Raw genomic sequence first — 26,142 nt, 5'->3', positions numbered from 1 at the left:
ACCATTTCCTTGGCTGCAATCACTGTGAAGTCAGAATCCAGAAGGGTGCATTATCTAAGCGTTTTTAAAGCAAAGCTTTCTACCTCTACCGCCCAACGGCTATTTCTTGGCGTGCGGGACAACATTTTTTTATTTAAAATACAATACAGGCCCCTGTTCAGGGCATTGAGCAAGGCGGTAACAAAGGAAAGAGTTACAGATCTTTCATCACAAAATCATGAGTTAAAAAAACACATCAGAAGAACTTATGACGACAAGGTTCGCAATGCAAGTGCAAGTTCGAAAATGATAACAAGAAAAAGAAAAGTCAATATCATATTGCATGCACGTAAATTGCGCGCAGACATTGCAAGAATACTGAATGCTAACATGCTACTAGCTAAACTGGACAACAACTAAAGATACCCAAATATGCGCAGACGAAGTGCACCAATCAGTTTCTGTAGTCTTGAGTATGCACAAAGGAAAGATCACAGGAACAAACGGAGAACATACTCGCGCGCGAAAAGGGACATTTCCAGCATGAAATGTTCGTACTCAGGCACAAAGTGCGACACTGGCAAAAAAAAACAAAATAGAAAGCACTTAAAAAGACGGGTTGTTTTGGCCTTCCAGCAAAAAAAAAATGGAATAATAAAAGAGGGACACAGGACATGGCAGAAAAAAGACGAAAAGAGTGGTAAGACCTTATTGTAAAAAGGAGTGAGCAGCACTTCACGGGAAGTAGTTTTCTGATTCTGATGGGATGTTGTCTGGAAGATCATTCCACAAACGTACGGCGCGAGGAAGAGCAGATGAGTTGAATGAATCAGTTCAGCCATATAACCGCGTGAAACTGAGGTGATTATGCAACCTACGTGAAGTAATGGAAGGAACATCAAGGTAAAGTGGGGTTGGTCTATTGCTGTATACGTATTTGTGAAGGAGGCAGAGAATGGAAATGTCGCGGCGAGTGCGGAGCGGTTGAAGTGAAAGGTTGTGCTTTATTTGAGTTATGCTGCTGTGATAGTCTTGATTGCGTAAAATGAAACGGGCCGCCCTATCCTTAATCGCTTCTAGCATATTAATTAAGTAGTTGTGGTGAGGGGATCATATAGATCGGCGAATTCTAGCTGTGGGCGGACGAAGGCTTGATACCCTAGTTGACGGACGTGACTTGAACAGGTATGTAAAATACGGCGTAGATATCCTAAAGATTTGGAAGCTCTTGCGCTTATGGTGACAATGCGGTGAGACCACGAGACATTGGGAGAGAGATAGAATCCAAGGTACGTATAGGAAGATGACTGTGACAGTGGGTGGTTATTGATAGTATAGCGATAGTTAGTAAAGGAGATTATTTTGCAATTTTTTTTGTTCAGTGACATTAGCCATTTTTTACACCAGTCATCGGGGGATATATAGGACGATATATTATGCAATTGTCTGTGAAAATTTGCATGCAGAATGAAAGGTTACTTGGCAGGTCATTTATATAGATTAAGAACAATAGAGGGCCCACAACGCACCCTTGTGGTACGCCAGAAGTTACGGGGGAAAGAGAGGAGGGTGAATTGTTGATTACAGTAAACTGCTGACGAAATGAAAGAAAGTTATGATGCCAAGATTTTGTTAAAGAGTCCAATAGGAGGGCAGATAATTTAGAAATTCGACGAAAATGGGCTACACGAGCGAAAGCTTTGGAAAAATCAAGAAAAATACAGTCAGTCACAAGGTTATTGTTCATGCTGGTGTACAAGTCTGTTGTTAGTTCAAGCAGCTGCGTTTCGCAAGAGAAACCTTTGCTGAATCCGTGTGGTTGTAACAGAAAAACCTATTAGATACTAAGTGTCGGAAAAGATGCGAAGCTATTATATGTTGAAGAAGTTTGGAGCAGATACAAGCTAGAGAAATTGGACGGTAACTTTTCGGTGAATGCTAATTACCAGATTTAAAAACAGGCACTATGTTACCAATTTTCTAGTCGCAGGGGAGGTTACCTGTCGCTAAGGAGTGTTTGAAAAGGTGCTACAAAATGTTAACAGAAACAGAGGCGGTGTTTTTAAGAATTTTAGAATTGATGTTTTCAATACCTGCTCAAATGAAGAAAGACCTTGTGGTTATTAACTAGATGTGAAATACCGTCGGCAGTTATTTGAAATGATTCCCTGTATGCGATGTCAAGTTCTGGAACGTATGGTACGTCAGAATGGTCTTCAAGGGTGAAAACTGATCAGAAAAATGCGTTAAATGCTGATGTGCAATGTATATCTGAGAGGGAAACATAGTCATCGTCTAGCAGGGATATTTGTTGGCCATCATATTCAGGGTAAACAAGAGACCAGAACTTTTTAAAATTTGATTTCAAAACGGACGGTAAATCAAGAGTATTATTTACGTTTAGCCGCCTGTACGGAGTAACAGTAGTTTTTATGAAGTTTTTGTATGCTTGCCACGCAGAAGGAGTGTCAGGGCGTTGAGCTGCGCGGTATAAACGTTTCTTTTCATTTCTAAGCTGTCAGAGAAATTTCGTGAACCAGGGGTTCGAATTTCCATTTTTTACTTTGATAAGCGGCACATGCTGATTGGCTAAAGCACATTATTTATCTCTGTACAGCACCCACTTATCATTTACTGAACGATGGTCGAAAAATGGTAGGAATGTGTCAGTGTAAAATGTTTCGAGTTCGGAGTTAATTAGGTTGTACTTGGCTTTATTAAAATCGTGAATTTTTTTTGACATTTCCGGAGAATGGTAGGGGAATATTGAGGGTTTTTTGAAGGAGGCTGTGATCGCTGAAACCACCTATTTGCAGTACGGGACCTACCGTTTCAGGAGCTGTCGTAAGAATTAGGTCGAGGATTTTACAACCCAACCGTGCGTAGTTTGATTCACTATTTGGAATAATTTGAAACCCAAGGCAAGATGATTAATTCTGTGGACGAGTGGCAAGAGGAAGACAACTGATTTAAATCTATTGCCAGACAAGTAACGTCACCGAAAATGTAAATGGCACCGGAGCGACATAACTTTGTGGCCTCGGGTATGCTACTGCGCAAGTCGACAACAAATGAGTGGCTACAATCAGGTGGATGGCAGCCATTGCCGATAAGAAAGGTGGTGAACTTGGTGACGCAGGCTACCCAGATAATTTCTATGTCAGAGTGTACATTGATTGCACATGATTGCACTGTCGTTTATTGCAAGAAGTACACCTCCTCCACGTCGATATTTATGGCCGTTTCGGTAAATGTGGAAGTTATTATAATCAGGAAACATTTCATTATCACTGATATCAGGGTAAAGCCGTGTTTTGGTAAGGACAAGAATGACGCATTCACTGTCATCTAGGAACAAACAGAGTAGATCCTGTTTCGGCATTTGACTACGTATATTAGTGCATGATATTGATAATGTTGGAATGGCTTCAAGTGAAATTTCATTCGGATCTTGCATACACTTGTTCGGCTCTAGCTATGTACTTGTTACTACAACTGCATCAGGGGTGATGTCATAGGCGTAAGTTTTTTATCAATGTGCAGGCGGTAACTGTTACTCTGAAGGGTTTGTTTGGGGTCTTGGCAATCCTACCAATTTGCGGCTAGCCTGTCGCGTCGCCAGCAAAAAATCTTCGCCTATGCAAAAAGTTGTTCCTTGTGGTTTATTTTTGGCACAAGACATTATCTACTGTTTGTGTTCGAAGAAAGTTAGTTTTGCGATAATGGGTCTACTTTTACACTCTGTAAACTTGCCGAGCCTGTTGACTCGTTCAAACTGTTGACCAGTTGTTCGAACTTCCAGTCGTTCAGAGCAGAAGGTAAATATTTTCTCCTCTGCCTCGTCCCATTCCTCCGTTTCGCTATCGTCAATCCCAAAAAAAAAAGATTTGAACGAAGTTGCTTATTTTCAGCATCGTCACATCTAGACGTGATTTCAGTCAGCCGATCGGACACTTTAGGTAGAGCATTTTTACTGGGCCCTTCGATGTTATTTCGGAATGCAAGCATATCCTTGAGGGCAGCGATTTTAGCATCCAGTTTTTTGTTTTTATTTTCAGCAGTTTCTTGTTCGCCGCTTAGCCGCTTGATATCTGCTGACATCCCAGCTTGGTCAGTTTGAAGTTTTTTGAATGATTCTTCGCTAAAGCAAAAGCATCAGATTCGGCTTTGCTCATTGGGCCCGGGTTCCCTTCGACATCGCCCTAAAGCATGAGCAATGTTTTCAAGACGTCAGAACACAGGTAAGATACACGCAATAATCGCTTCAATACATCGCAAAACTCTGCTTGGCACGACACCACAATGAGACATGGATGACTAAACTCAGTACAGGAAGCACCCTTCATGTAACTAAGCTGTAACATCAGTAAGCGTACGTGTTGCATCCCAGATGTGCCGCATTACCCAAAGTAGACGGCTGATGTCTGGCGTTTATATGCTTCCCCAGTGACGTCACGAGCTGATTTGAATGTTCCGCATTGCCAGATTGAAACGCTCGTTTCGTCGAACTTTGGCCTTTCGAGGGTTGAAGTCGGCCACGCAATAGGCAGACGGTCGGAAACAGTCACCTCGCAGGATCCGGGGACCCAGGAGCAGGCAGCCCAGATGACCGCAGCCTGTAACATCAGTGGGCGTAAGTGATCCATCCCAGATGCGGCGACGTACCTAAAGTAGTCGGCTGATGGCTAGCGTGTATATGCTTCCCCGGTGACGTCATGAGCCGATATGGATGTTCCGCGTTGCAAGATTGAAGCGCTCGTTTCGTCGATGTTTGGCATCGGGAGGGTTGAAGTAGGCCAAGCAAGAGGTAGGTGGTCGGAAACAGTCAGCTCGCAGGATCCGGGTACGCAGGAGCAGACAGCCGAGATGACCCCAGCCTGTAACATCAGCGGGCTTAAGTGATCTATCTCAGATTCTGCGCCGTACCCCAAACTAAAAAAAATGTTGACGAGTGTCGTTCTACCACAGGAAACATCCCCCTCGCGAGGGGCATGATCGAATGCAGAGCATTTCCGGGGGCGCACGACGTTAATTAGTTTGCGTTACGTTAATGTTGTTGCACTTGTTGCTGTTGGTTGTTGTATTGTAATTAAATGAGGAGACGTAATTACGTGGTCACGTGACATCATCTATTATCAGGTGGGTATGATAATTATTCTTCTCTTCTCTCTCTTTTCTTCTCTGGCTGTTGTTGCGTCGTCGACGTCTAGATGCCTCTGGTTGAGTTAGTCCCCCCTTTCGAGGGAGTCGATGGGAGACGTCATTGTTGAAGTTGTTCTTGTTCTTGCTGCTGCTGTATCAGCAGCTTCTTGACGTAGTTTGAATGAGTCAAGGATATAAGGCGCGTTCATAGCCCTCCATTCTGTGTCGTCTTTGTGCCGCAGTGGGTAGAGCACCATGTAAGTTGCGTTCCGCCCGCAGGGTCGTGGGATCGAAACGATGCGCCGGTAAGTAATATTTTTTATATAGTGTAGGGGGAGGGCTGAGTCAAGGATATAAGGCGCGTTCGTAGCCCTCCATTCTGTGTCGGCTTTGTGGCGCCGTGGGTAGAGCACCATGTACCTTGCGTTCTGCCCGCAGTGTCGTAGAATTGAAACCAGGCGCCGGTAAGTATTTTTTTAATATAGTGTAGGGGGAGGGGTGCGGACTACGATGGACACCTAGGACGGGTGACATCGTGAGTTAAAAAATGCTCTGCATTTAAAATACAAACGCGGTGGTGCAGCTTCGAGGGGGTAGGGCAGGAGGTGTCAGAGTCTTTCACTCACGGAACGCGCTGTAGATGGCGCGGCGAATTTACCTAAATTTGGATTCTTGGGTCCTAAATTTGGATTCTCCTGGTTTAGGAGAGAAAGAGCTGAATTTTTTTTCGTGGCTGTTTGTAAGTTCGTGTATTTTTCTCGTTTGTTTTGTTGATTAAACTTATCTTTGCTTAGTGGTTCTCATGTTACCCATAGATTGTGAATTAGCTATCCACTGAACCTGTTTTGTCAAGTGGCGCAAGTTGCATTCAATTATACTTCCGTAGGATTTTCCTAGGGTCGTTTGTGGGTAAAGGTATTACATACCAAATTCATTCTTGGGGCTAGAAGAGATGTGAAATATTCAATTACACCTATTTAGGTGGCCTGCATTTCGCTCCACTGCACTTGATTCCAGCCTGCTCTTTGACCACATAGATTTGCTATACATTTTGTGCACTCTTATTGAGCAAGCGTACGTTTTAAATTGGATGGCAGTAATTGAACGCAGCGCAACTACCAGCGGTATAGAGGAAAGATAGTGCGTTCAACAAGCCAAGTAAATAAAAGTTTTTAATGTGATTTGAAACCAATTTAAAGATACGGTATTCTAGTAGGCATATTTAAGCGCGTGATGTTGCAACCGCGGCAGCCGAAGAAGCGCAAACAAAAGGTGAGAAAAGCATACCGAATGGCAACTGTGGCAGCGTTGTGTTCTTCGTATTCTCGTCTACAGCACTTAGGAGCGAATTTCTTCATACATCAGGGCTGTGAACAAAATTAAGCCACATGATCGCTATGAAGGTTGTTTAGTGTAGCAATCTCAGCCATTTTCACCCAGGCCTGTTTTTTGAAGAAGCTGTGGCGTTTAACTTCTCATCTGATTGAGCTTATGACAACGGTGGGGATACAGTGCCACATGGTAGATACGCAGGTTGTTAAATAAGGCCACTGAAGCAGCAGAAAGTTTGAAAATGGCTGAAACACTTTTTCTAGACAGAAATCATTGCAGAATAGGCGTGCGCCTTATCTCAGGTAATATGTTTTACCAAAAAAAGCAATTTACAAGGATTGTATAGGGCCGTTAAAGCCATTCAGAATATAACGCAGGCACAAAGCCATCTTTATAAAAAAGAAGATGGTTGATAGCGTTTCCAAAAATTTGATGGCAACAGTTCCTGGTCATAAATTTATTGTAACACTTTCTTTTGCTGCCTGCATTGCTAACATCTTTAAACAAAAGATATATTACGCTAAAACAGGACCCTAATAAAATGGAAAAGTTTGCTTTTAAAATCATTTACCGCCTCAGCACCAGTATCAACAATGCTGAATGAAAATGTTCGCGTGTTCATCTGGCTAATTTATTTACTGCCAAAATCTCCTCGTAGCTACCTGCCAACCATTTCATCTACCCAATATCAAAGGGAAAGCTTAAAGGCCGCTTGTAGATACAATAAAATTGAATTTTTTGTATGAAAAATATTGCCATTGGTCGAACGACTTTCTTCAACTCTGAATGGCATAAACTTATGCTGCCTTCGTTTCCATGCTTAAAATTTCGTATTACATAGTTTAGGCAATATACTTGGTGTCGCAGGATACAGAAGACGTAATTGGCTTAGTAGAAGTATTTTGCGCTATCTCCTCACTTTCTTCTAACATTGAAGTTCTGTAATCTCTATTCTCTCTGTTCTCAAACATACCAGAACATGTGGTTCCCCTTTAAAGTGAAGAATATAGGAACAGTATTGCAAATATTGCTAATATTTTAAATATTTGTTGAGAAAACTGCACACCGTCGTACTTAGTGAAGTACAACTTGCTGTAGCACTGCTTGAAACAAACTGGCGCAGGCCTCAATAGGGTGCATTATCTGGCTTTGACGGGCCTGTAACTGGCTCATTAGATGTCGTCAATGATATTGTGGATTTCCCTGGAAACTTTAAACCACCGATACACGATGTTTCGGTGGTTTCCTTAGCAATTGTTTTTTTGCGCTCGACGAAGAAAGATCTCACAGTGACGTCAATGTCGCCGTACTGCTGCATTCAGGCGGATGTAAACTTTTCCGTTGCAGAAACTGACTCAACCCTGTTGATTTACCCTACATCTGGTCAATGTTGTTTAGGGCTGTTCATGACACCCTCCGATCCTTTTCCACCTAAAAGAATCTACATCCTTTAGTCCTCCAGCTTGTAACCGCTGAAGAGTTCAATAAAGCGCTTACAATTATGCTCTTCATGTACGCTTCCACTCAGATTTGTGAGTGGGAGGTACTCACCCGTACGCTACCACAGCCAATAGATGCTGAACTATTAACAGTGGTTGTTGTTGCCCTCCTTCTATTTGGGCGAAATCACTCATTTCGTGTGGACCCTACTTCACATACATTATGAAGTCCATGCCAGGTTGGCCGCTCGTGCATCTCTGATTTACAGGTCTGATGGAGCTAGCTGGGATTAATGCAACCACTAGCTTCTTAATTCACTCGTTTCCGTACTTCTTGTCTAGCCGCTTTCTGGTCGTTCGGCTATCCGAAAAACGTTTTCTGGCGAACGCTGGCCCGGACCCAGCAACCTATCAAGTTACGATTGTGACTTGACTACGATGCTCCTATGCAATGTTTTTATTAGTAACGCTCCGCTTATTAAGCGCATGAAGCTAATTTGGGGCTATCGTAGGTGGTGGAAGTCGGTAAAAACTGTCCATTAAAAATCACAGTGCTGCGTGTATACAATATTACAACACACAAACTTTGCTTCAGCTGCACAGTGAAGATGTAGGATGATCAGGACAGAAAAGCTAACGCCAGACGACAAAAAAATGAGGAAAAAGAACCTACCTATGATACGTATAAACAAACGTTTTTCATGTGCTGGCTCTAGATGATCACACCACTGCAGTTCTTCCCTAAGGTGCTTTCGTGCGGGTAAATTGTGCCCGCTCATGCAACAGTTTCCTAGAGAACGTAGTTGCACGCTATATAAACCAGCCTAGCGAGGACAGCCGAGCTTAATACTGACATCTGGAGAACCGCAGGAACACCATCGGTATCACTTCAGTGTTTTGGAAGAAACTAGGTTTAAAAATTTGTAACTCGTGCGGGATTACAACGAGCCTGCGATGCCGTGTCCCCCTCAGTGGCTACATTTGGCATTCATTCGATTGAGAGATGACAATATGCTGCAAACCAAATCAGTCATTGGATACTCTGGTGCGTTCGGTATGATGAGCGGCCAAGGTAATTCAGCCGTATTATCTATCCAGGAAGCCTCGTGTGTTAGGCTGTGGAAGCCGTGACCGTACTTGATTTAATACCGATAGCTGCCTGTATGATGTCTGCTACCAGAAAACCCCGAAAGCAAGCATCGTAGCGATGTTATTTTTATGCCCTTCCTTCCTAGGCAATGTCAACGATAACTTCTCCGGACTTTTTACCCAAGCTTTTATTCCCTGCTGCACGTTGAGCTAACATATGCATCCTCATGGCAGCGACCTTCAGTTTGAGTTGCCTCACTCAGGGAGCATGCACTTTTTAAAAACCTAAACAGTTATTCTGCTGCCGCAAGTCCATTACCTCTGCCACTGATGCCCCCCATGTTTCATGGCATATCTGCCTTTCTCCAAACGGTACAGTGTTGTCAGCTGAGATCCGAAACACGGCTTCTAAAATACGACAGCCTTACGTCTAGCAAACTTGAACCGGTTGATATACGCCACACACCATTCTTCTTTTTATGGCCTCAGGAGTCTGTCTAATAGAAAAGATATTCCGATATCCCAAACATTAGAAATGATTGGCCAGGTATACTCCAATACGCCGGTTGACGACGTCGATGAGGATTGCACTTCAGAATAAATATGTGAAGCCAATTCAATCTCGGCGTATTTTATTATTTGCTCGTTGTCTGCACTCTTTCCGATTCAACCTGCCATTTTAAACACGGGTGGACTTTGGTATTCTTTCGAATATGTTTATTACGAAGCATACACATTCTTCGGAAGAATTGGGTTTTGCTTTTTACGAAATTCGACTTTGCTTCAGCTGTCGTGTCAAAGAAGGCTGCTTGGACAAAACAATGCATTGATTTTTTTGTTAAGTATTTAAAACGTTTTTCAGATGGTTGTTGCATTTTCCGTTTCTCGCTTCTCTCGATCCATGTTAGCAATGTTTGCATCATTGCATCATACACAGTTTCAGCAATAGTATAGGTCCTTGCTTAGAAGTGCCTGAAATATTTTAGGCATATACATTTATTTTTCAGGGCTTGGTAGGTATGGCGTCAATCTTTCAACCCAAAAGGATTGGTTTCAGGAAAAAAACGTATTTATAATTTTTTTGATGATGTAAAACCTTATAAGACAATAGAAGTTTCCAGAACGTTGTATACTCGGTGCGAGCATTGTCTTTAGTATGCCATAACAAGTATTGTTTTTTTTTTGCGTATTGTATTTTTTATTTTAGACAGGTGCAGAATAGTCGGGTATTCTCGGCGCGGTTAGGTTTGGCCACAAAACTCTTGAACACGCTATTATCAGTGAGCCAGAACGAAGACATTTCAATATGAACTCAACCGTCCAAATCAGCCTGCTCGCTACATTATTCGCTCTTTGCTATGCGAAGGGCAACCTTTTCGGATGCCATCGAAAAGCTTCCATTCAAGAAGTAGGTAGCATTTTATTTGATTGCCTTCATTTGTCGCAATTTTGGTTTGATAATGGGAGAGTGTCCATACGATGGCAATGATAATATTCAACTGAAATCAATGTTCTTGTTAATGAGTTCTATATTTACTGGTGCAGCCTAAGTAAAACGTTCAGGTGACGGGCACAGTCCCCAATTTAAAACATATCGCGATGTTGTCTTAATTTCTAACGTCCTGTTTTATTTTGAAATGAGCGTGATAATGACGGTATGTCTCAGGCGCGAAAAGCTCGTAATCAAGCACCCAAACAAACGCCCCCATTCGTTTTGGCCATTAATTATTGCAATTTTCTCTACTTATTGATAGCTGATTGGCAGTCTCTAAACCATTTGTGTTCTTAAATTGAAACCACAAAAGTTACTTCGTCTTTTGGTTCTTTTTTTACATATTCTTAAAATACAAAAGGTAGCAAGATCACGTAACGTACTGAAAGTCCAAGGTAGAAAAGGTTCTTCTATTGAAGAAAACTCATGAGCTTGACACCCTTTGCTTCCGGCGCTACTTTCAGCATTGATATAAATGAGTGGGTAATTCCTCTATATCATTTAACAGAAATATGGAGTTTGCTCAGCAATATTTGTTTTTAAATATAAGTGCCAGAAGACGGACAGCATGTCCCTACGGCAGTGCTACGGTTATTTTAACTTGAAGTTTATTTGACGTAATGATCAATCAAGAAAGTGTGCAAGATAAAATAGTCGGAGTGAGATTTTGAAGTGTTGGTAACATTGCACACAAATATGTCCTAAATGTAAATACATTTGCCAATTTCAAGAGAAGAGAGCCACCTAAACAAAGACTTGGGGGACAGACGTTGACAGAAATGAAATGTGGAAGGCTTTTGCAAAGTGGTTTGTGTCTGGGGGCTTTTGCCCTGCATTTTTGTCAGTTTGCTACAAGGAACCTACCCTTACAACCGTTGTTTTCTACGACATATAAAAATATTATTGGTATTTTATTTTTATATGTACACATACACACCTATATACTTGCAAAGATACATACATGCATACATACATACATACACACACACATTCATACATACATACATACATACATACATACATACATACATACATACATACATACATACATACATACATACATACATACATACATACCTACATACATACATACATACATATATACATACATATTTATGAGAAAAAATGATGAGAGGAATGGTAAATCATCCTGTGGTTCCCGCCGCGAAGGTGAAAAAACTGAGTGGGCACAGCCTGTTCGGAATTCCTTAAAGTAGCCATGGAGAGGAAGTACAACTTCGTTTATTTGAAAGAACTAGGATTCAGTATCTCACTCAGCTCTGTTACAGCCACAAAAAATGTTTTTTAACGAAAAAAAAGCAAGAAATATTTAAAAATTTAAAATTTTGCGCCACAGTGACGTGTTATAAGCAAGAATGATGTCATACGGGCAACCAATAAAACATAATTTTCAGTGTGTGAACTGCACGTTAGCGTTCAAGTTATGTGATCAAATGGAACTAGAGGCCACATTATAGACGTCGAGTAATGTGTCGTCGCGACAGGTGAGTTAGGCGGGTGCCAATCTCCCAAAGGAGGTTCCGTGACGTCATAAAAACGTTGTAGGAAATTGGCTTGGGAGTCGGGACTGCTTCACACGTTTTCTTTAATATATCCGTTGTTTGTTCGAAGATTTCAATGATATTGGTATCATTGGTATAGGGACTAACAAGTTTTTTTAATAACTCCAACTTGTATTTTGTCCTCATGGCTCCTTTAAGGACGCTTTGTAAATGATGTAAATAAATCGCTCACGAAGTTTAACCATCCTTTACTCCACGTAAGATCTCTTAGAAACTAACGTTTGGGTTTGAGCTGTTGGTACATCAAAAAACGTGAAACAGCACTCAAACGAAGACAGTAAAAAATCAGCCATCGTGCCTGTGTCTCCTTTTACTGTCTTCGTTTGAGCGCTGTTTCACTATTTGATCTCTTCGTAAAAATTGCAGCATTCATCCCCGTCTTGACACCCGTCGGCAACCGAACTTTTGCTTAAGAAGAGATCGTCTCAACACTTCAGACGTTGGCAGGTCTCCCTTAGCACCGGCAACCAAAAAACGTGACCGTTCTCTTCCCCTGTGTCCCTGCCCATTTCCCGCTGACAACATCCAAAGAGACCATTTGTGACTTCAGCAAAAGCTGATGGGGCCTGTGGACTTGTTGCTGCTGGCTTGTTGCTGCTTGTTGCTGCAGGCAATGCCCGCGTCACCTATCACCACATCACCTACTTCATTAAGTTTTCGGTGCTTCATTCGTGCTCCCACGACGTCATTCTCGGTTGGGATTTTCTGTCGAGCCACCACAATATCACCAATTGCGCGCGAGCTCAGCTCAAGTTATCTTTGGTTAACGAGCTTCATCGGACCAATTCCCTGTTTCGTTTCGCCTCGTTGTGGATGGAGACATCGATATTCCCCGTACTCCGCCGTACTCGCACCCGTTCTCTGCGTAACTTGCAGCTGTTATCACGACAGTCATGTCGTATTTTGTTCCCATTTTGATACGCCTATTACAAGCTTTCGAAAAGGCTTGAATAGCCTCACTGATGCCGTACTCCAGCTTAACCTCAAGAAGTGCCGCTTTGCTGCCCCCTAACCTACCTTTTCCGGTCATATTGTTCAAACACAGCGGCGGTCCTATTTTTGGTACCAAACAACTCCAAAGCTTCATCGGCCTCTTCTCGTCTTTTCGTGCAGACTTTTCGTGCAAAACAATGCGCGGATAACTGATCCTTCAAAGAAGCTTGTCAATGGGTCCAATGATATATCAAATTAGTCTTGATAGTGTGATGCGGCTACCCAAAAGCACCGTTCTGAACTTACCTTACTTATCCACCAACCGCTAGCCATTTTAGCCCTTCGACCCCTAACAAGCTTCGTTCTGAGCCCACAGTGTTCAGGTCGGCACTGTTCTCGCACAACAAAAATCTGGCTTCGACAAATACGTCAATGCTTATGCGAGCCGAACTCCAGCAAGAACGGATGAAACTACTCTTTACCGGAGAAAGAGTGCCTGAATAATGTGTAAGCCATAAGCAAATTTATTTTATACTTTTATAGGAAGCCCTTCGACGTAATTCCCGACCACCACGCTCCTTGCTGGCTATTATTTATGAAGAATACGTAGTGTCAACTTGAAGGAGGGCCCTTCGCTTAAGAGAGCCCGATATTCGAGTGCTCTACCGATCTGGCAGCACACTTACGCCGAGGTGCTCTCACGCTCTTTTGTGACCATCGACAACGCCTTTTGGTCATTTCTCGAGGGAGTTTTACCTCCCTGTCTCTTGAAGACATGCCTCGTCAGCAGCGCAAGGATCCACGGCTGTCTTCTTATTTGAACTTTGTAACAACAACTGCTACGTCAAATTCTCCTTCAGCTGTGCGACGACCAGCAACTAACTCCTCTATTCGTAAAGAGGTAATGCACCACCGAAATTAGAAATCATACTCGGAAGTGGCTCTCAGTCATTTCCCGCAATCTCCGTTCAGACGTTTGCGTACTTTCACGCCGATGCAGCACGTGGTCATGATGGTTGACTGGAGACATACCCACATTTTCGCATGCGGTACTACTGGCATAGAATATACACTTCCGTCATCAAGTTCCTCTTTTCCTGCAAAAAATGTCCCCGCCCTAAGTCCCCGCCAAACACACTGCCGGCTAAGTTGCAGCCCCTCTCGTTTCCAGTACGACCTTTAAACCGCGTAGCAATCGTTAAGTTGTCTGGGCCGCTCCCCTACACGGCTTCTGGAAACCGCTGGCCCGTAGTAGCGAAATACCATCTATCCAGGTACGCTGAAACCGCCGACAAACAGCAACCAACACCCGTGAATTGCCTCATTTCTGTTACCCTGTTTCATCCTGTGTCACCGTGCTCCTACAACGTTGCTCAGCGACAGCAAGCAGGGGTTTCTTTCTTAACAAAATAACCTCTGTGAGCAAAGTACAACCTTATGCACACCACAGACACTTCTTATCCTCTATAGGCCAATAAACGTACCGCTTGATTGAACCGCACACTTGGTGATAATTCGGTAACGTCTGTTTTGGCGCAACACACCAACTATGACCAAGTTGTTCCCTAAGGCCGCTAGTCAAACGACTACAGAGTTTTCCCCGTTTTTCTTCTCTATGGCCACGAGCCATTATGTCCGCTAGACACCAACCTGCCGTACCGACTCCATGCATTTGAATGCAACCCCGGGTGACGTGCATCTAGGGCCGCTGAAGAGTGTCGCCAGCAGAAGCATCGTGAAGCTGCTGCTGGAGGGGCGGTTTTTATTTCTTTCTTTTTTACGTAAATATAAAAATGTTAACTTCACTAACATCATTAACAAAAATGCCCAACCATTCCCCATGCCTCCTGGCGTTGTAGACTGCTTATCTATATTAATTTATTTACGCAACGAGCCCCTATTTTCCGTACGATATTGTTCTCTCAAAGGTTAACGACGGTCTCGATTCATGCAACCTTGGTGCCAATTTTGCACGGGAGGCTTTCCCGTCTGTTGCCCGCTTATGACTGGTTGCAGATGGTCGTTTCACAACTATGGGGTTAAAAAAAAGGTCACCTTCTCCCCGCGTAGAGAGAGTGGCGCTGGCTAGCAACTTCCAGCGTCAAGTACGGTTGTAGTATATATTTTCACGAAGCCAGAGACGACACAGTTGTCTTGAAGAAAAATCCATTTATTGGAGCGAACTTGTGCTCCCCTAACAACTAAAAAAACACACAGGCGGCGGAGCAACAGTCAACAAAGTGACGTGTGTGAGCGAGCGTCCGCGATTGGAATATCCCGGCGTCTGCTCTGCAGGTTTTTTATCTTTCGGCGCGCGTGGTTCTCGAACCGTCGGTTCAAATCTAGAACATTGCAGATCCAAGAAGATTATTCTGGGCCCTTCACGTTAGATCGTTATGCTCTCCCTATTAGAACAGATAACACATGCGGCACAGAAAGAAAGAATGGAACACGCGCTTCCCTTGGCACAGCGATAACACAGACCGGCGCAGCCGGGCGGTAAAAGCATAATACAAATAAACACAATGCATGGTTCGCGGCAATATAAATAGCCCAGAAACGGAAGAACAACACAGTCATCATAATGGCCGTACTGTAAGGCATTCGGCAGCAACCCGAAATGCGTGAGTTTGGTCCTCACTCTGGACGCGTGTTTTTTTCTTCCTTTCTCCCTCACGAAAATTTTAAATTGTAACTTCTCTAACTGTAGTAAAAATGCGTTCAATCCGCGCTTTAAGTTTTTTGGAAAGCGAAGCTTTAAACGACATCCACAATTACCCATGCAACATCATAGGAATTCACACACGTGGCTCTACAAAGAATAAAAACAGATGCTTATTCCGCCGGTACCTGGAATTTGTGAGGGCAGACTCCCAAACGCATTACCGTGCGCCACGGCTCGACTAGTTCCGGGGACGCCGCCATTGTAGCCCGCTCGTGCGTCGGATGAAAGAAAACGAAAAGGAACATCTTTTGAAGACTGAAACAGCGGAACCTAGCCATCCTGATGTGCAAGCTCGTGGATACACCCCCGCGTTACACAAGCGCATATACGGAAACAATTCGCTATGTGAGCTTAGTGGTTCCCAATTTACTTATTTAAATGTTTTTTTCCGAAAGTTGGAGAAGTGCGAAATAATAAAGGAACATTAGGAATCGCTATTTATTCGAACCAGATACTTGCTTTTAACAGCTGTAATACCTCTTAAAACACAACCGTATAGTAGGTAACCTGTTAAGAAAACACTGTCCCATTCGTGGCACCACTGTATGTGGTCCATAGAGACCACTGAGACTATAGAGACCACTCTATGTGGTCTCTACATTTTTTTTCGCCCTGAAAACCAATACTTAACATATGATTGCCGTACGACCACTTGATTCTGTCGGGTCCGGGTTACAGAGGAGGTGCTATCGAACACGTTAATCAAGTCGTGCGAAGAATACGCGGAATAGACGCGAAGCAGCGACAAACAGGCCGAAAAGAACTGTCGCTAAAGAAGACGACATCGCCGTCCCTCCCACACGCCAGCGGGTATGAGAAAGCACCTGCGCACGGGGAACGCTGCAACAACCGTTTGCTACTCTATCTACGCTATGCTCAAGAGTGAAAACCACCCTGCCCCTCCCTTGTTTATTGCAGATCACGCGACGAAGGAAATGTTGGCGTGTAGAGGTAGGAAGCTTTGCTTTCAAAAGTATAGCCATACCCATATTTCCCTTTTGGCGCTATAGGCTGTCGACCTATCTTTCTGTAATTCCTTAACGAGCCCCAAATTTCCTAACCATATTATTCTGCGAAAGCGTTGCTAGGGTCTCGGTTTCGGGCAGCCTAGATGCCAAGGTGGCATAACAGGGTTTCCCGCCAGATACACGCTCATGACTACCTGTAAACATTAGAGTCACGCCCCTGGGGCTGAAAAGATCATTTTCTCCCCGTGTAGTCAGAGGGGCGCTGGCTCCCACTCTCAAGTTCGGATACAGTGGTAGTAAATATAAATACCTAAGAAAGTGAATATAGCCGAATTGGTATCGCATTCGAGATCACATCGAAAGGCGTGAGTTCTGTTCCCACACTGGATGCCTGTTTTTTTTCTTTCGTTCTATCTCACTTAAATTCAAAAATGTTAACTTCCCTAACCGCACTATAACATGCCTAACGATACACCTATTCCTCTTTTGTTGCTGTAGACGGCTGACCTACCTATCATTCTGCATGCATATATATATATATATATATATATATATATATATATATATATATATATATATATATATATATATATATATATATACAGAAAGATAGGGCAGCAGTCTACTACGCCAAAGGAGGCATAGGGGTGTGGTTAGGCTCTTTTTCTTTCTCACTACAGTTAATGAAGTAAACATTTTGTTTAATATACAGAAGAAAGAAAGAAAGAAAAAAACGCGCCCAGAGTGGGGACCGAACCCACGCCTTTCGATTACATGTCGAATGCCTTACCAATTCGGCTATCTGGGCGCCTGTTTTCTCCTTCACTTTCTATGCTATTTATATTTACTAGAAGTGTACTGACGCTTGAGGGTGGTAGCCAGCGCCACTCTGACTACACGGGGAGAAGGGGACCTTCTTTTCAACCCCCGGGGCGTGACTCGAGCGTCTACAGCCTGTCATGAGCGGGTAACTGGCGGGAAGCCCTCTTATGCTACCTAGGCATCAAGGCTGCCAGAACCGAGACCCTCGCTAGGCTTTCGCAGAATAATAAATTAAGGAATTGAGGGGCTCGTTGAGGAAATACAGAAAGATAGGGCAGCAGTCTACAACGCCAAAGGAGGCATAGGGATGTGGTTAGGCTCTTTTTCTTTCTCACTACGGTTAATGAAGTAAACATTTTTTTTAATACACAGAAGAAAGAAAGAAAGAAAAACACGCGCCCAGAGTGGGGACCGAACCCAGCCCTATCGATTACATGTCGAATGCCTTACCAATTCGGCTACCTGGGCGACTGTGTTGTCCTTCACTTTCTATGCTATTTATATTTACTAAAAGTGTATCTGACGCTAGAGGGTGGTAGCCAGCGCCACTCTGACTACACTGGGAGAAGGGGACCTTCATTTCAACCCCCGGGGCGTGACTCGAGCGTCTACAGCCTGTCATGAGCGGGTAACTGGCGGGAAGCCCTGTTATGCTACCTAGGCATCAAGGCTGCCAGAACCGAGACCCTTGCTAGGCTTTCGCAGAATAATATAGTAAGGAAATGAGGGGCTCGTTGAGGAAATACAGAAAGATAGGACAGCAGTCGACAACGCCAAAGGAGGCATAGTGGTGTGGTTAGGCTCTTTTTCTTTCTCACTACGGTTAATGAAGTAAACATTTTTTTAATATGCAGAAGAAAGAAAGAAAGAATAACACGCGCCCAGAGTGGGGACCGAACCCACGCCTTTCGATTACATGTCGAATGCCTTACCAATTCGGCTATCTGGGCGACTGTGTTCTCCTTCACTTTCTATGCTATTTATATTTACTAGAAGTGTGTCTGACGCTTGAGGGTGGTAGCCAGCGCCACTCTGACTACACTGGGAGAAGGGGACCTTCTTTTAAACCCCCGGGGCGTGACTCGAGCGTCTACAGCCTGTCATGAGCGGGTAACTGGCGGGAAGCCCTCTTATGCTACGTAGGCATCAAGGCTGCCAGAACCGAGACCCTCGCTAGGCTTTCGCAGAATAATATAGTAAGGAAATGAGGGGCTCGTTGAGAAAATAAAGAAAGATAGGGCAGCAGTCTACAACGCCAAAGGAGGCATAGGGGTGTGGTTAGGCTCTTTTTCTTTCTCACTACGGTTAATGAAGTAAACATTTTTTTAATATACAGAAGAAAGAAAGAAAGAAAAACACGCGCCCAGAGTGGGGACTGAACCCACGCCTTTCGATTACATGTCGAATGCCTTACCAATTCGGCTATCTGGGCGACTGTGTTCTTCTTCACTTTCTATGCTATTTATATTTACTAGAAGTGTATCTGACGCTTGAGGGTGGTAGCCAGCGCTACTCTGACTACACGGGAAGAAGGGGACCTTCTTTTCAACCCCCGGGGCATGACTCGAGCGTCTACAGCCTGTCATGAGCGGGTAAGTGGCGGGAAGACCTCTTATGCTACATAGGCATCAAGGCTGCCAGAACCGAGACCCTCGCTAGGCTTTGGCAGAATAATATAGTAAGGAAATGAGGGGCTCGTTGAGGAAATAAAGAAAGATAGGGCAGCAGTCTACAACGCCAAAGGAGGCATAGGGGTGTGGTTAGGCTCTTTTTCTTTCTCCCTACGGTTAATGAAGTAAACATTTTTTTAATATACAGAAGAAAGAAAGAAAGAAAAACACGCGCCCAGAGTGGGGACCGAACCCACGCCTTTCGATTACATGTCGAATGCCTTACCAATTCGGCTATCTGGGCGACTGTGTTCTCCTTCACTTTCCATGCTATTTATATTTACTAGAAGTGTATCTGACGCTTGAGGGTGGTAGCCAGCGCCACTCTGACTACACGGGGAGAAGTGGACCTTCTTTTCAACTCCCGGGGCGTGACTCGAGCGTCTACAGCCTGTCATGAGCGGGTAACTGGCGGGAAGCCCTCTTATGCTACCTAGGCATCAAGGCTGCTAGAACCGAGACCCTCGCTAGGCTTTCGCAGAATAATAAAGTAAGGAATTGAGGGGCTCGTTGAGGAAATACAGAAAGATAGGGCAGCAGTCTACAACGCCAAAGGAGGCATAGGGATGTGGTTAGGCTCTTTTTGTTTCTCACTACGGTTAATGAAGTAAACATTTTTTTTAATACACAGAAGAAAGAAAGAAAGAAAAACACGCGCCCAGAGTGGGGACCGAAGCCACGCCTATCGATTACGTGTCGAATGCCTTACCAATTCGGCTACCTGGGCGACTGTGTTCTCCTTCACTTTCTTTGCTATTTATATTTACTAGAAGTGTATCTGACACTTGAGGGTGGTAGCCAGCGCCACTCTGACTACACGGGAGAAGGGGACCTTCTTTTCTTTCTTTCTTTCTTCGGTATATTAAAAAAATGTTTACTTCAATAACCGTAGTGAGAAAGAAAAATAGCCTAACCACACCCCTATGCCTCCTTTGGCGTTGTAGACTGCTGCCCTATCTTTCTGTATTTCCTCAACGAGCCCCTCATTTCCTTACCATATGATTCTGCGAAAGCCTAGCGAGGGTCTCGGTTCTGGCAGCCTTGATGCCTAGGTAGCATAAGAGGGCTTCCCACCAGTTACCCGCTCATGACAGGCTGTAGACGCTCGAGTCACGCCCCGGGGGTAGAAAAGAAGGTCCATTCTCCCCGTGTAGTCAGAGTGGCGCTGGCTACCACCCTCAAGCGTCAGATTCACTTCTAGTAAATAAAAATAGCATTTAAAGTGAAGGAGAACACAGTCGCGCAGACAGCCGAATTGGTAAGGCATTCGACATGTAATCGAAAGGCGTGGGTTCGGTCCCCACTCTGGGCGCGTGTTTTTCTTTCTTTCTTTCTTCTGTACTTTAAAAAAATGTTTACTTCATTAACCGTAGTGAGAAAAAAAGAGAGCCTAACCACACCCCTATGCCTCCTTTGGCGTTGTAGACTGCTGCCCTATCTTTCTGTATTTCCTCAATGAGCCCCTCATTTCCTTACTATATATATATATATATATATATATATATATTTATAAGGTTAGTAGAGACAGAGACAAACGAGAAAGACGTAGAAAATAGAAATAGTTTACTGACGTTTCAGGGAGAGGACTCCCTTCCTGAGAGAGGGTACTCTGGAGAGAGGAGAGAGGGTACTTTGAAGAAAGGGAGTCCTCTCCCTGAAACGTCACTAACTCATTTCTATTTTCTACGTCTTTCTCGTTTGTCTCTGTCGCTACTAACCTTATTTTTTTCGCGCTCTGTGTGAGTTTTCATCTTTTCAGACTATATATATATATATATATATATATATATATATATATATATATATATATATATATATATATATATATATATATATATATATTTATATATATATATATATATATATATATATGTATACATGGAGAGAGAAAGAGCGAGAGGAATAAGGTTTGAAAGTCAAGAGTGCCAAGAAACGCTAAGGGGAAAGAATGCAGAAGGTTACGTAAAGTAGTTGAACCTAATGGAGAACTTTGAGAGACCAAAATAAAGTTTATAACACAGGCGCACGGCCGGGATCCGAACTCACGAACTCCAGCATACGCGTCCAGGGCGATGACCACTTCGCTGTCGGCGAGACTGTCCCCTCCTAAACTTTCTCGGCTATTTATGTTAAGCTAGTGGTTTACTGTGCTTGAGGGCGGTAGCCAGCACCAATCGGCCAGCATCCGGGCCGTGACTTGAGCATCTACAACATGTAAAAAGTTATCGACAGCATTGAACCCTCTTACGCTTCCTATGGCGCCAAGACTGCTAGAATAGACGCCCTGGCTATGCATTGAGCGAGTCGGAATGGGAAATGAGGGGCTGGTTCAATTGAGACAGAAATATGTGCAGGCAGTCAAGAATACCTACAAAACCGCAGGGGAGAATGCGGAGGTGATTTGATACGATGCCCGCTGGGGGGATCCATACCCATGACGTTCAGAATAAGCGGCTGGGGCGATGACCACTGCGCTACCGTGGGGGCTCTAGTCTCCAAAACGTTGTCGGGTATTTATGCTACGGCATTGGTTTTTCGCGATTGTGGTTGGTAGGCAGTGCCACTCGGACTACTCGGGGTGAATGGGACCTTCTTTTTAACTCCTTGGCCGGGATCGCGTGTCTACCACGTGTCCAGAGTGGTCGATGAGCGTCGATCCATCTTAACCAACGAATGGTACCAAGACTACAGATCAGAGACCATCGATATGCATGTAGCGAATCAGAATTCGAAATGAGGGGGTTGTGGAATTAGGAGACAAATAAGAGTTTGCAGTCAAAAATGCTAAAAAAAAGGAAACGGCGCTGTCTACGACGCCCTAATGCTAAGGAAACTCCGAGAAGCAGTGTCTAGAACCACGAAGAGCAGGGAACACGTACCTTAACCGAAAATCCGAAGAAGGTAGATTAGAGAACAGCCCCGCCAGTAGCGTAGTGTTAATCGCACCACACACGTATTCTGGAGGTCGTGGGTTCGGATCCCAGCCAGCGGGCATGTTTTCTCTACTTTCTCGCTCTCTTTCAAAAATCTGTATCTGCTTCAACTTCAGTAGATGACTCACCACATTCTCTCCTTGCTCTCTAGGATATTTGTAGCTTTTTTCAGTGATCACCGCTTTTACTTTCTGCGTACACCTGCATCACCTAAGTACTCTAATTCCTGACTATATATATATATATATATATGTATATATATATATAGCGAATCAGAAATGGGAAATGAGGGGCTCAGTGAATTAAGAGAGAATAAGGGCTGGCAGTCAAGAAATTCTCGGAAAGCAAAGAGGAAAATGCGTTGGGTCATAGCAAGTTATGAAAAAATTCATAATTCAAAAAATTCAAGTCACAAAAAAAGTGGTGAAAAAATTCCCTCTGGGTGGGAACACTGTCGACCACTCTCGACACGTCGCTATCGCTTGAGTCACGTTCCGAGGGTTAAAAAGAAGGTCCCCTTCACCCCGAGTAGTCCGAGTGGCGCTGGCTACCACCCCCAAGTGCAGGAAACAAAAATACCTTAACATAAATACCCGAGAAAGTGCTGGGGAAATAGCCCTGCCGGTATCCTAGTGGTTATCGCACCAGACCGGTATTCTGGAGCTCATGGGTTCGGATCCCACCCGGCGGGAACTTTTTCACTTGTTTTCTTTCTGACTAAAAAAATTCCTCATCTGTTTCTGTGACCCACCACAACCTCCTTTTTGCTGCCAAACTTTATTTTCTGTCTTACACACACACATATATATATATATATATATATATATATATATATATATATATATATATACATATCAAGGTTGCAGTCGTCATTGCCAGTGCTATTCGGCTTTTTTCGAAATATATAATAGGGCCGAATGACGTGTGCTTGTCACGTTTCTTTGATTCATTGATACAATAAGCGAAAATATAAGTCGAGAAAAAATCCGCCGTTTTCCGGGAGCGGGACTCGAACCCACATCTCCGCATAACCGGTGCGGTGCGTTAACCAATTACGCTATCCCCACAGCGGCTTCTCTCTCGACTTTAAAGCGGGGGTTTATATTTACAAGAGCTCTGAGGCCGGTCAACTAGCGCCGCCCCTCGACTACCGCGGGAGACGTAGAACGTCTTCTTTCCCAGCGGCCGCCACGTAGAACGTGGTCGGAGGTCGGGGTTAGCAATTGGCATATCCGAACTGCTGGAGCCAGTGCCTCGTAATGCATGTAGCAGAACAGAGAGATACGGGACGAGGAACTCGGTAAAGATACATATCAAGGTTGCAGTCGTCATTGCCAGTGCTATTCGGCTTTTTTCGAAATATATAATAGGGCCGAATGACGTGTGCTTGTCACGTTTCTTTGATTCATTGATAAAATAAGCGAAAATATAAGTCGAGAAAAAATCCGCCGTTTTCCGGGAGCGGGACTCGAACCCACATCTCCGCATAACCGGTGCGGTGCGTTAACCAATTACGCTATCCCCACAGCGGCTTCTCTCTCGACTTTAAAGCGGGGGTTTATATTTACAAGAGCTCTGAGGCCGGTCAACTAGCGCCGCCCCTCGACTACCGCGGGAGACGTAGAACGTCTTCTTTCCCAGCGGCCGCCACGTAGAACGTGGTCGGAGGTCGGGGTTAGCAATTGGCATATCCGAACTGCTGGAGCCAGTGCCTCGTAATGCATGTAGCAGAACAGAGAGATACGGGACGAGGGACTCGGTAAAGATACATATCAAGGTTGCAGTCGTCATTGCCAGTGCTATTCGGCTTTTTTCGAAATATATAATAGGGCCGAATGACGTGTGCTTGTCACGTTTCTTTGATTCATTGATAAAATAAGCGAAAATATAAGTCGAGAAAAAATCCGCCGTTTTCCGGGAGCGGGACTCGAACCCACATCTCCGCATAACCGGTGCGGTGCGTTAACCAATTACGCTATCCCCACAGCGGCTTCTCTCTCGACTTTAAAGCGGGGGTTTATATTTACAAGAGCTCTGAGGCCGGTCAACTAGCGCCGCCCCTCGACTACCGCGGGAGACGTAGAACGTCTTCTTTCCCAGCGGCCGCCACGTAGAACGTGGTCGGAGGTCGGGGTTAGCAATTGGCATATCCGAACTGCTGGAGCCAGTGCCTCGTAATGCATGTAGCAGAACAGAGAGATACGGGACGAGGGACTCGGTAAAGATACATATCAAGGTTGCAGTCGTCATTGCCAGTGCTATTCGGCTTTTTTCGAAATATATAATAGGGCCGAATGACGTGTGCTTGTCACGTTTCTTTGATTCATTGATAAAATAAGCGAAAATATAAGTCGAGAAAAAATCCGCCGTTTTCCGGGAGCGGGACTCGAACCCACATCTCCGCATAACCGGTGCGGTGCGTTAACCAATTACGCTATCCCCACAGCGGCTTCTCTCTCGACTTTAAAGCGGGGGTTTATATTTACAAGAGCTCTGAGGCCGGTCAACTAGCGCCGCCCCTCGACTACCGCGGGAGACGTAGAACGTCTTCTTTCCCAGCGGCCGCCACGTAGAACGTGGTCGGAGGTCGGGGTTAGCAATTGGCATATCCGAACTGCTGGAGCCAGTGCCTCGTAATGCATGTAGCAGAACAGAGAGATACGGGACGAGGGACTCGGTAAAGATACATATCAAGGTTGCAGTCGTCATTGCCAGTGCTATTCGGCTTTTTTCGAAATATATAATAGGGCCGAATGACGTGTGCTTGTCACGTTTCTTTGATTCATTGATAAAATAAGCGAAAATATAAGTCGAGAAAAAATCCGCCGTTTTCCGGGAGCGGGACTCGAACCCACATCTCCGCATAACCGGTGCGGTGCGTTAACCAATTACGCTATCCCCACAGCGGCTTCTCTCTCGACTTTAAAGCGGGGGTTTATATTTACAAGAGCTCTGAGGCCGGTCAACTAGCGCCGCCCCTCGACTACCGCGGGAGACGTAGAACGTCTTCTTTCCCAGCGGCCGCCACGTAGAACGTGGTCGGAGGTCGGGGTTAGCAATTGGCATATCCGAACTGCTGGAGCCAGTGCCTCGTAATGCATGTAGCAGAACAGAGAGATACGGGACGAGGGACTCGGTAAAGATACATATCAAGGTTGCAGTCGTCATTGCCAGTGCTATTCGGCTTTTTTCGAAATATATAATAGGGCCGAATGACGTGTGCTTGTCACGTTTCTTTGATTCATTGATAAAATAAGCGAAAATATAAGTCGAGAAAAAATCCGCCGTTTTCCGGGAGCGGGACTCGAACCCACATCTCCGCATAACCGGTGCGGTGCGTTAACCAATTACGCTATCCCCACAGCGGCTTCTCTCTCGACTTTAAAGCGGGGGTTTATATTTACAAGAGCTCTGAGGCCGGTCAACTAGCGCCGCCCCTCGACTACCGCGGGAGACGTAGAACGTCTTAGACGTAGAACGTCTTATATATATATATATATATATATAAATATATATATATATATATATATATATATATATATATATATATATGGTTCGCAGCAGGACATATTCAAAATTTAACTGCGCGAAAGACGGATGCATAAAGGACATGAACGAGCGCAGTCCGTGTTCTTTCTTCTATCCATCTTTCGCAGAGTTAAATTTTGACATTGAAACCCTTCCAACTCTCCCAGCTGTCTCTCATTCTAATGCAGCAGGACAGGCTATGCATCCATCGCATTGGCTCAGTGGCTAAGGCGGTGGGTTGCTAAGCACGAAGTCACAGGTTCGATTCCAAGCCGCGGCGTCCGCGTTACTGATGGAGGCGAAAAGCAAAAACGCGGGCGTGTACGAGGTTTCGGCTCACGTTAAAGATCCCCAGGTGGTCAAAATAAATCCGGCGTACTCCACTACGGCACGCCTCATCGCCTGGGTTGCATCGCCCCGTTAAACCCTATAATTAATCATCAGGACAGGCTACGCTTCAACATGTGGACAAGCGCCCTGTTCTGCGTGTGCACCCTATCATCATCG

The 26,142-nt window shown here is 44.4% G+C and overlaps 1 protein-coding gene across 3 annotated transcripts in view; it reads left to right on the top strand.

The window, feature by feature from the left end:
• Window positions 1-10,198: 10,198 nt before the first annotated feature.
• Window positions 10,199-26,142, top strand: part of LOC144142071 (uncharacterized) — an 88,617-nt gene continuing 72,673 nt past the window's right edge. For all 3 annotated transcript variants that reach the window (XR_013316812.1, XM_077673499.1, XM_077673500.1), the window contains exon 1: window positions 10,199-10,389. Coding sequence is in view for 2 of the 3 variants with exons in the window: in XM_077673499.1 (XP_077529625.1) it covers window positions 10,288-10,389 (102 nt within the window). In the remaining variant the exon portion in view is untranslated. The remainder of the gene's footprint in view (window positions 10,390-26,142) is intronic.

The sequence above is a fragment of the Haemaphysalis longicornis genome, unplaced genomic scaffold (assembly GCF_048455015.1).
Source record: "Haemaphysalis longicornis isolate Haplotype H1 unplaced genomic scaffold, Haemaphysalis longicornis Haplotype H1 scaffold_6, whole genome shotgun sequence".
Taxonomy (NCBI): Eukaryota; Metazoa; Arthropoda; class Arachnida; order Ixodida; family Ixodidae; genus Haemaphysalis; species Haemaphysalis longicornis.
The sequence above is the reverse complement of the archived record's forward strand: the minus strand, read 5'-3'. Positions and strand labels throughout refer to the sequence as shown.